The 12,191-nt window shown below is 44.2% G+C and overlaps 1 protein-coding gene across 2 annotated transcripts in view; it reads right to left on the minus strand.

The window, feature by feature from the left end:
• Positions 1–835: 835 nt before the first annotated feature.
• CRYL1 (crystallin lambda 1) overlaps positions 836–12,191 on the minus strand; it is a 303,870-nt gene continuing 292,514 nt past the window's right edge. For both annotated transcript variants that reach the window (XM_082245249.1, XM_082245248.1), the window contains exon 8: positions 836–1,168. In XM_082245249.1, the coding sequence (XP_082101375.1) occupies positions 1,058–1,168 (111 nt within the window). In that variant the 3' untranslated portion in view covers positions 836–1,057. The remainder of the gene's footprint in view (positions 1,169–12,191) is intronic.

A 12,191-nucleotide genomic window follows, 5' to 3' on the forward strand; every position in this document is an offset into this window, starting at 1 on the left:
CCTCCAGCTTCTTCCCAGGAGCAGCACAAGTTAAGGAGGGTGCACTGTGATTTAAGGGAGGGGGGACTCCACTTCTGATGGTAGGGAGGCTCTTGACGTCTTATGTAAGGGTAGGGGATGCTCTGGACATCTAGTCTTACAGATAAAACCGGCCCTTTTGAGGGCAAACCTAATGCTGATGAGGCCTGCGATTAAATTGAGTTTGACACCCCTGGTTTAAATGGACCTCTATGAACAAGAATTTATTTAGCTAGAAAGGATTGCTAGATAAACTGACCCTAATATTATACCCAATAAGCAATTTTACTGCTGATTGCAACTATTCTTAAAGCCCAAACTAAAACAAAAGTTTTTTTTTAGTTTTAGACAGAATGGGAAAGAGTTTTTATTGCGGTCTGTAATCTTCATCGGAAATTTCTCCTCATTTCTTGTCAGAAAGGAAGTGCTAGGGAAATCTCCCCAGTGGTGATACAGACTTTTTTTCAGTATATTGGGAAAGCCTAAATTCTCTATTACATTATTATTCTGGTCTCTTTCTTCCTGTCCTTGTTATATGTCCTAGGAACAGAAATTGTTCTGTTATTGTGAATTCTCCCCAATGAGGATCATGGGTTAAACCTGACAGATGTATTTGAGCCCAGGTCTATTGATAAGGGAAAAAAAAGTTGGACTTTAAAATTATAAAATCACCCCTAAACTGATCTTACTTTAAAAGCGGAGTAATCCTTTGTACTAAGCTACCACCAGAGAGTCTTAGTTAGTGGTGTATGGCATTGACAACACAATGCTGCACAGCCTTAGTATTTTCTGGAAACAGCTTTAATTCATCAAAAAAATCAATTCATAATGAATTTGTCATATCAAAAAAGTATTATTTTCATAATTATTATATTCTGGAGCTGAAAAATGCAGGCCCCTATCTTTACCCATGTATTCAGTGCACAGTTCCAAGCACAGTATACTGCAAAAATCTGGCAAATGCACTGTAGGCTGATGCCAACAAACTTGGATTAGCATGAGGTGCAGTGAATGACACCCTGAATCTGATGCAAACACTTCATTTTTTCATTTCTTTCTTCAGCTTAGCCAGGTGACTCAAACAAGCGTCTCTCCATTCCCTCCGCGCCTTCAGCTGATCACTTTTATCGGGCTGGTCGTCCCACAACGCCTGCAAATAGACAAAAATGGTTTGAATCATCTCTTGTTAAACCACAGTTTCAGATGGATATGATCCAAGCTATTATCTACAAGTCACGATGTACAGGTGCTGTTTGTGTTACAACACATCCCAAAAGCAATGATGCAAGACGAAGGTCAGTTAAGCTACTATTCCCTTACAACATATCCACTAAAGACAAAGTACAAGCTGAAGGCAGGCATTTTGATGGCTAACACATTGGGGATGATTTACTAAAGCTAGTGCACACAGAATCTGGTGCAGTTGTGCATAGTAACCAATCAGATTCCAGGTTTTATTGTCAAAGCTTAATTGAACAAGCTCAAGTATAAAGCGGATTGGTTACCATGTAGAGCTGCACCAGATTCTGTGTGCACCACTTTTTGGAAATCTCCCCCGATGCTTCTTCTACAGAAGCCTATGTCATTCTTGTTAAATAATTTACAAATCAGTAATGCCCCATACACACGTGCAGATTATCTGCAGACTTTTGTCTGCAGACTTACCAAAACCAAATAATATGAGGTCAACCCTAAACACTTTCAATTTGTATGCAATCCGGCAGGCCCTTGCACTACATAGAAAAGGTAAGTCTGCAGACAAAAGTCTGCAGATAATCTGCACGTGTGTATGGGGCATAATACTTTATTCCAGTGTGAAACTACAAAAAAAAAAAAAGGTCAGTCACCTAAAGGACACCTGTCCTTAATTAACCCTCCACCCTTTTCTATACTTGGCACCCTCTGCTGTCTGCTCTCGTCTATTGCTTCGCTCAGCACCACAGCCCCCCCCCCCCCGACCAACCCATTGCTTATATGCACCCCCCTGCCCTCCCATAATGCAGCTCTTAGTGATTCAGTTGCCAGTCAAAGCTTATTTTCATCTAGTAGAAATATTACCAACAGCGCATGTCTCCAGAATAATGAGAAAAAACTGAGAATGTGAAGTGGGGGTGAATATAATTAGCCTAATAGCTAAGCCAATGTAGTTACTGAGCGTGAAAAAAATGCAAAAAGCATATGGGCTATGCTGTATCAAACACATGAATCATATAAAGTTCATCATCTGTAGTGCATCCCCAAATCAATATAAAGTGCATATATCCAGTGCATATAGTGGTAAATCAATACATATCTGTGCAATACTTATAGGACAACTGGTAGGTATATAATAAATGATGCAAAAAAATGAAGCATAAAAAATTAGAATAATGATGCTACGTGCCCATAATTTTGTCCAAAGAAGTCCAAAAATGATAGTGCTGTGATAGCGTTTAAGTCACTAAAAATGCCAAGAAAAACTCCTCTTCTATCAGGGATGGTGGGTGGATCTTCCAAATATGTGCAGTGGTGGTGTCACCCTCCATGCACGTGAAGTATGGGGTAAGAATTCACACTCCCGGAAGGTGTTGACCCCCAGTACCGTACGGTAAGTGGGTCAATAGGGCTTATAAGCAGGTATCCCGCAGGGGTCCCATCCGTCCGCGCCCGGGTGGTCCTGGATCCTCCTAGCAGTGGGTGTGTTGGGATAAAAAGATTGCACTCCTCATGGTGTAGTAGTATAAAATAATGGAATTTATTTAAAATATCAAAAACAAGGTTAAAAACGTTGGTGGTACAGCAGTATGATAATGCAGTGCGGAGCCGCTCACTACAGATAGGGAAGCCGGTTAGAGATAGCGGACAGCCTGCTCACCGCTGCGTGGAGCTTCCTGGATGTTGTAATGGCTTGCGGTCCAAATACCACTTCAAAATGAGGCTACGTGCGTCCCAGCTTGATGCGTTTCGTCATCAATGTGTGACGTCTTCGGCATAATTTTTATACTTCATTTTTTTGCATCATTTATACCTACCATTTGGGCACAATATATTTTGCTGTATTGATTTTAGGAGCACTGTATGTTTTGTCCTATAGGTATTGCACAGATATGTATTGATTTACCACTATATGCACTGGATATATGCACTTTATATTGATTTGGGGATGCACTTCAGATGATGCACTTTATATGATTCATGTGTTTGATATGTGATACAGCATAGCTCATATGCTTTATGCATTTTTTCACGCTCAGTAACTACATTGGCTTAGCTATTAGGCTAATTATATTCACCCCCACTTCACATTCTCAGTTTTTTTCCTCATAATTCTGGAGACATGCGCTGTTGATAATAATTCTATTACATTTATCTCATACTATACCATTGTGGGTTGTCTATAACAGCAGTCCATTTTTTACACAACCATTTATTTTGGCGCGAGTGTTCATCACATCATATATTTTCACCTAGCACAAGTCCGTTTTCAGAAAATGATTTTTGCACAGATCATTGCTGTGGACATGGCAGGAATCAGCAGCAACGAGTAAGCAGAGGGAGCCTACTGTACTGTGGAGGTGAGTTTGGAGGCTCGTACACACGATCAGATTATCAAAAGATCCTTCGTCCGTTTTTTGCTGCATGCTGGTCTCATATGGAAAGTGAAGAGGTTTCTTTCATACGAAAATTCCCATACAACAGTTTTGGCATTTACAAGAAAACACTACCAAAAGTAATTTCATGAAGTCTTACGATATTTTAGTAGTGAAAACATGTGGTAATTTAAGGCCTGGTACTAGCTGGCATTTTTTATTAAAATAGGCATTGGTAAGGAGTATATCCTTTGGAGCCCACTATAATTGAATGTTATACAGTATACAGTTATATGTATATGTTATACAGTATCTCACAAAAGTCAGTACACCCCTCACATTTTTGTAAATATTTTATTATATCTTTTCATGTGACCACACTGAAGAAATTACACTTTGCTACAATGTAAAGTAGTGAGTGTACAGCTTGTATAACAGTGTAAATTTGCTGTCCCCTCAAAAAAATTCAACACACAGCCATTAATGTCTAAACCGTTGGCAACAAAAGTGAGTACACCCCTAAGTAAAAATGTAAAAATTGGGCCAAAAGTGTCAATATTTTGTGTGGCCATCATTATTTTCCAGCACTGCCTTAACCCTCTTGGGCATGGAGTTCACCAGAGCTTCACAGGTTGCCACTGGAGTCCTCTTCCACTCCTCCATGCCTAAGCCCTTGTTCACACCGGGCATACACAGCGTACTTTTACAAGGATGCACAGGTGTTCCGTGCATCCCTGTTCAGGCAGTCCCATTGATGTAATTTGGGATGTAGCAACTGCAGGAACAGAGCCATCGCTCCCAATTTGACATCCGTGTAGGCTTGGGTGCACTTTAGTATGCCACAAGTGAATGATTCTTTAGTAGTAATTTAGCAGGAATTTTGCAAGTTATGTTGTGTTTATGTGCACTAATAATGATTTAGTGTATTTTTAGTGATATGATGAACATTTGCGCAATTGTTGCGGGCCCAAAAAAATCAGTAGCACTCTTTTTTTATTCTACAGGTCATGTGCATTCAGAAAATGTCTGAGAATCGGATCACACTGGTGCGGTGCCAGACATTGCTTGTGATTCACACCGCATTGCTGTGCAGATCTCATGCAATGTACTGTATGTGCGATGCGAATTCAGCCATACAAGCTGTATGGCTGAATTTAATTGTATTCGGACCAAACTCATGCAGGACCCTTTTTTTGTCCGCAGCAGAATCGGATCGCATGGGTGTTTACACCCATGCAATTCGTTTCCTGTCTGAAATCACAGTTCACACTGCGATCTGCAAATCGATCTGGGGTGTCATTAGCTTTGTATTGACACTCGCAGCAGTTCGCAGAGGGCAGTGTGAACTGCCAGTGATTCAGGTGCGATGCGGGAAAAATCTTAAAATCTATAAGGGAACAATGGATGTTTTTATTTTTGCGTATGTTCGATTTTTACCGTTTTGCAAAAAGGGGTAATCTAAAATTTACAAACAGTAGTTATTTATTAACTAAATACAGGTTAGTTTTTATATTTAGCAGGAAGTTTGTAAAATGTGCTGTGTTTGTATCTGCTAATAATGATTTTAGTGTATTTTTAGTAAAAATATTGTTTTGATAAAAATTTGCCTAAATATCATTGTGCCCTGAAAATTAGTAGCACCTTAATTTGTATTCTACTGGTCATGTGCTTTCAGAAAATATATGGTCTGGGGGATCTTTAACAAACTATGAAAGCTGTAAGGGAAAAAAACTGATGCAAAAATGGCCTGGCCAGCTACTTAAGTTTAAAAGTGGAGCACAGGTCCTGGCAGCGAAAGGGTTAAAGTGACTCTAAAGGCTGAAGTTTTTTTTACCTTCAAGCATTCTTCTATGCACGAAAGTAAAAAAAACCTCTGCGGCAGCCCCACCAGCACCTCCTAATACTTACCTGAACTCCATCTCGATCCAGCGATGTGCACAAGAGCATCAGCTTTCCAGTGACTCTTCCTTCTCATTGGCTGAGACAGCAATGGGAGCCATTGGCTCCCGCTGCTCTCAATCACAGCCAGTAAGCCAATGAGGAGAGAGAGGGGCAGGGCCGAGCCATGGCTCCATGTCTGAATGGACACGCAGAGCAGCGGCTCAGGAACTCATGCTTGGGAGTCCCCATTGCAAGCTGCCTGCTCTGGGGGCACTTGCCAGGAGGGAGGGGCCAGGAGCACTGGCGGGTGACCCGAGAAGAGGATAATCGAGGCTGCTCTGTGCAAAACCACTGCAAAGAACAAGTAATAACCGGTTTGTTATTATTTATTTTTTTTTTTTTTTTAATCATTTTTGTCTTTATTATCACTTTAAGACTCCTTCAGGTAGGTATTCCTGAGAAATAATCTCCACATATCCTTCAGGATTCACTGTCTGAAGCTTTGTAGCATGAGTAGTGTAAATAAAACCCCTTAGCAGGTCTACTGATATTGCAATCACACCAAGACCTAAGGCTGTGGGGCTATGAGCTGGGAACCTTGTTACCCTCAAGGCTCAGTTTGGTATCCTGAATACAGTGTTTTTAGATTTGCATTTTAAAATAATCAATGTGTGCCAATCATGGACAGATTACAACAGAATGGAACTCTGTCTGCATTGTTCATACTGGCATGGTTCCATGATGCCAACTGTCTACAAGTTCAACTTTCCTTGTGAGGACACAGTCAGGTGCACAGCCTTGGCCAACTGCACTATTCACCGATTTACTGTAGGAGTGCTATAGTTGCAGCTGTGCCCCCTGGACAATCACAGGGCCCCAGGCTCCTGACTAGGTTGTCTTATAGATGGTACTAATGAAATAACTCTGCACCTACAGTGCCTTTAAAAAGTATTTATACCCCTTATAATCCTAATATTGTATTAGGATTTTAATGAACCAACACAAAGTGGCACATCATTTTTTTTTTTTTTTATAAATATCTGAAAAGTGTGCAACTGCTGCAAGTCTTTTTTGGGGATGTCTCTACTAGTTTTGCACATCTAGAAAGTGACATTTTTCCCATTCTTCTTTGCAAAATAGCTCAAGCTCTGTCAGATTGGACGGAGAGCATTTGTGAATGGCAATTTTCAAGTCTTGCCACAGATTTTCAATTGGATTTAGGTCTGGATGTTGACTGGGCCATTCTAATACATGAATAAGCCTTTGATCTAAGCCATTTAATTGTAGCTCTGGCTGTATGTTTAGGGTCGTTGTCCTGCTGGAAGGTGACCCTTCGCCCCGGTCTCAAGTCTTTTGCAGACTCTAACAGGTTTTCTTCTAGGATTGCCCTGTATTTGGCTCCATCCATCTTTCCATCAACTCTGACCAGCTTCCCTGTCCCTGCTGAAGAAAAGCATCCCCACAACATGATGCTGCCACCACCATGGTGTTTTCACCCAGTCTTGCAAATGTGCAACTGGAAAAACATTGGAACTAAAATCTAATAAAAATGGCATGAAACTAGACATCTTTACTATAATCACTACAAATGAGGAGTAGAATTGCCAGATCAAAGCTCAAGCATTATGCAATTTTAAAACTGTAAAGAAAAGGTAATGCTGAAGAAATGTGGACTGATGGGCAGGCAATGAAATGTCAAGCTCTCAAAACACAATAAAAGGTGCTGCAACTCTCAAAACACTTATAAAAAGAAAAGTAAAACCTAAATATGGCTGAAAATGGAAGAAAATCTGTGGGGTTTACACATGAGAACGTAGACTGTAGCTTGTAATACATGGGATCTTAAAATGGATCTTCACTGCACTTCTCAGCACCACAAACCAAAAATACTATTGAATTATTTTTAATATTAAAACCAAACTCCCCCATCCAACCATGTCTCTGTGCTTTATTTTGTTGGGAAATCACTTAAAAAAAAAAAAAAACACAGCTCTCTAGCATTTATGGCTGCTGCCATCTTGAGTAAGGGCAAATAATTCATGTAGCATTTACTTCCTGGAATCCATCTGCCCTTAGCTCAGGCATGCTTGCAGGAGCGTTTTCTTAGCTGAGAACACCCCTCCTCACCCTCTTCAGAAGACTCCTGGAAAGTATGACATAATTTGCCTAGGCAAGAAACCAGGAAGTGAAGAAATGTAAAAAAAAAGTTAAAACAAGTAAATATGATATACTTTCCTATCTATTTACTAATGCTAGCAGCATGAGGATTATAATTAATCAATGTTGATTGGCAGAGTGAAGTTCAACTTTAAACTAAACCTGTCACAAGGGAACCAAAGGTGCTGCCACTGATGACTTCCTTTGAAAGGCACCTGCTAAGCTAATCTACTGGCTTCAACCTGAAATGGCATGCAAAATGGGAAAAGTCAGAGATAAGTCAGAAGTCCTTTTCTGTGAAAGTGTTTGAATGGGCCAGCATCACAGACGGGCAATTAAAAGGAGAGGTATACAACATAACCTTAGGGTTTTTTTTTTTTTTACTTTAATAAAGTAATCTCTTTATCCTTTTAGCCCTTTGCCAACACTCACAAGTTTTACATACTTTTACTGTACAGAAAATTGCTGTTGAATGTATGGAGTTTCCAACCTCAGCATGCATGTTTTTTGCAGACCTTACAGTTATTTCTGATTTCACTGAAGAGGTGTAGGTTAGGGTATGTCTTCCTTTACCTCCTTTTTTACATGGTTTGGGGGGGAGGTTGGGTTTTATCTCATGGGTTAAATGTGTCTGAGCTGACGAGCTGGAAATTCTAGATGAAACCATTTTCTTTCAGCTTTAGTGAAGTTTACATTGTCATAGCTACTCTCGTGTGCAATCACTTTCTGTCCTCTTAAAGCTGCACTGCAAGAGGTGCCAGGGTTAGTGTGTTTCTTTTATATAGTTTTTATTGAAGTTTTAACAGGAACGGTACACATATAGTGCAAATGAAGAGCATATACTAATATACAATTGTACAAAATATCCAACCCCCCATAAAGGGCAACAGAAACAACGTGGGAACAAAGTATCACCTAGGTGGTTAATTGGCAAAAAAATGGATTTTTGACTTAGCGTAAAATCCTTTTCTCTTAAGCTCATTGACAGACGCAGGACTGATATCTTGATATCCGTAGGGTTATACTGCCCCCTACAGGAGTAGGACACTAGGCAGGAAAAAAGTTCTGGCCACACCTATGGGCAGTCCCAGGAGGTATATCCTCTCTCTCCCTGCTATAGGATGTCAGTTATGTAACAAAGCAGTGTCAGAGACTCATACCAACCCAACTCAAAATAGAGGGGCGGGTACTGCGTCTGTCAATGAGCTTAAGAGAAAAGGATTTTACGGTAAGTCAAAAATCCAGTTTTCTCTGTCGCTCATTGACAGACACAGTACTGATATCTTGATATCCGTAGGGACGTCCCAAAGCAGTGCCATAAATGAGGGGTGGGATAACAGAAATAAAATCCAATCCAGAAGGCCAAAACAGTGCCAACCAGAAGAACAGAGGACTCATCGAAACAAGAAGATGAGACCCACCTGAAAAAACAAAACCCCCGAGGTAGGCCAAAGGTCCCCTCAAACAGCAGCCTGCAAAACCTTGCGGCCAAAAGAGGCATCCGCCGATGCCAGCACATCAACCTTATAAAATTTTGTAAAGGTATGCACCGACAACCAGGTAGCCACCTTGCAAACCTGAAGCACCAACGCCTGATGGCGGAAGGCCCAGGAAGCACTAAGAGCCCGAGTAGAGTGCGCCTTAACAGGGAACGGAGGAACCCGGCCCTTAATAGAATAACCACCCTCTGTCTGATACATCTGGAGATAGTCGCGGCAGACGCAGGCAACCCCTTTCTAGGGCCATCCGTGATCACAAAAAGTGAATCAGTCTTACGAAAAGAGTCAGTAGTACCCTGATCGCCCAAACCACATCCAAGGAGTGTAACGCAAACTCCCGAGGATGACTGGTCTTAGGACACAGGGAAGGTAACACAATATCCTCATTCAAGTGAAAGTCGCAAACCACCTTAGGAAGGAAGGATGGATTCGGACGAAGAACCACCTTATCCCTATAAACCACCAGATAGGGGGAACGACAGGACAACGCAGTCAGTTCCGACACCCTGCGTGCAGAAGTGATAGCCACCAAAAAGGCCACCTTCTGGGATAAGGTAAGCAATGGAATCTCCCTAATATTTTCAAAGGAAGGTTTCTGGAGAACCGACAACACCAAATTAAGATCCCAGGGCGGCAAGGGCGCGCGCACCGGAGGAGCCAGGTGCCGCACCCCCTGGATGAAATTCCGCACCAAAGAATGAGTAGCCAGTGGCCTCTGGAAGAAGATCGCCAATGCTGAAACCTGGCCCTTGATAGTGCTCAAGGCCAGCTTCCGCTCAACCCCCGTTGCAGGAAGGCCAATATCCGAGCCACCGAGTAAGAACGTGGATCAACCCCGAGGGACTCACACCACGCGATAGAAGACTTCCATGTGCGATGATAGATCTTTCTGGAAGTCGCTTTCCTCGCTTTAATCAGAGTAGGAATAACTGAAACAGACAAACCCCTGTCCTTCAGCACCTGGCTCTCAACAGCCAAGCCGTCAAAGCCAGCGATCGTAAAGCAGGATGGAAGATCGGTTCCTAAGACAGCAGATCCTCCCTGAGAGGAAGTAGCCAAGGAGCGTCCGCAACCAGCCTGACCAAGTCGGCGTACCAGGCCCGACGAGCCCAGTCCGGAGCTACAAGGATGGCTGGGATTCCCTCCGCCTCTATCCTGCGAAGAAGTTTCGACAGCACCTTGAGAGGAGGAAAGGCATACAGCAGCTGATACTGCCCCCACGGAGCAACCAGCGCCACGCCCGGAATGTGAACTGCGGAAAGCGCCGGAACAAACCGTTCCGCCCAACGAAGAATTCCGGCCACTTCCACGGCCGCCAGAACACTCTTGGTGCCCCCTTGGTGATTGACATAAGCCACGGCCGTGGCATTGTCCAACTGAATCCGAACCGGGCAGCCCCGAAGATGCTCGGTCCAGTGAACCAGGCAAAACCTGATCGCTCTCAGTTCCAACACATTTGTCAGCAACCTGGATTCTTCCAGGGACCAGAGCCCCTGAGCAGATAGCCTGCCGAGAATCCCTCCCCACCCGGATAGACTGGCATCCGTGGTGACAATCGTCCAATAGATCGGAAGAGAGGACTTCCCCTGACTGAGCATCGGAGACCGAAGTCACCAAACCAGAGATTCCCTGGTCCGCTCGCTCAGCCGGATCAGATTGTCCAAGGAATCGGGATTCCAGTTCCATTTGAGAAGAATCTCCTTTTGGAGAGTGCGCGTATGAAACTGAGCCTGTGGCGACTCCGCACAGATGAGGAGGTCGCCCAGGTAGCCCAGAACAAATATGCCCCGCTGCCGCAACAGCGCCAGAACTGGGGCCAAAACCTTTGTGAAAACCCGGGGAGCAGAGGCGAGACCAAAGGGTAACTCCCCAAATTGATAGTGGTCCTCTCCCACAGCAAAGCGCAGAAACCGCTGGTGTCCTGCGTAAGTGGGAACGTAAAGATAGGCATCCTTGATGTCTATGGACGCCAGAAAATCCCCCTGATGCATGGAGGCCACCACTGTGCGAATGGACTCCACTCCTTGTTGCATCAAGTCCTGCACTGCCCCCAACAGAGCCGTTAGGCGATCTGGGGACAGTCGCATATTGGAAGGGAAGAACCGCGCCGGTGGAAGCGATCGAAACTCGATCTTGTATCCCGACAGTATGACCTCGGGAACCCATTTGTCTTGTTCCTGGAGAGCCACGGGTCCGGGAACCGGCAAAGACGCCCCCCCACCCCTGATATGGGTGGGGGCACACTTTATCCTCAGGTCTGGAAGGACCGTATTTTTGCTTACCATACCAGGGTCTCTTGAAACCCCCCGGGGGGGGGGCTTTGGAGGGCTTCGCCTTGTCGCCTGCCCCGGAGGAGCGAAAAAACTGCTAGTGAGCTGAAAAGGAAGGTCCCTGTCTGCGGCGAGGTTCCTTACCCTTATTAGCCTGTGGTAGAAAGGTGCTCTTGCCCCCAGTGAGATCCTTGATAATCTCATCCAAGGTAGCACCAAACAGGCGATCCCCCTGAAAAGGGAGATCAGTCAAGGCTTTTTTGGAAGCCTGATCCGCCGACCAGCACTTCAACCATAGCATGCGCCGGAGGACCACCACCGAGATCGACACGCCCCAGCAATGGAGCAGCGTCCAGTGCGGCGTCACAAACAAACTGTAGCCCCTGCACCATTTGCTCCAGCAACTCCGCCACGGCAGGGGGAAGACTTCTCAGAGGAGGAACCCGCAGCAGCAGCGACTGGCTCAGGATCAGAATCTGAGGCATCAGACGAGACAGGGGTAGGCGGGGGTCGTTTTTTAGCCCCCCGTCCCTGACAGGCCACCTCCACCGGGACACAAATGACTCCAGGACCGCCGAAAGCGCATCAATGGTGAGCGGAGAATCGGAGGGCCCTGCGGCCACCTCGAGGGGATCAGGTGGGGGCACATGTGCAGCAGGGTCTATGGCAACACCAGGGGAACCCGTCAGCAAAGTATAACAAAATTGAAAAAAAACTTTTTTTTTTTGCAAAATGTCACCCAGCGCTACAGTGCCCCTCAATGAGACAGCGTGCCTTGAGACCCTCAAAAGGCTCAC

Source organism: Pelophylax lessonae (genome assembly GCF_965119305.1).
Source record: "Pelophylax lessonae genome assembly, chromosome: 2".
Classification (NCBI taxonomy): domain Eukaryota; kingdom Metazoa; phylum Chordata; class Amphibia; order Anura; family Ranidae; genus Pelophylax; species Pelophylax lessonae.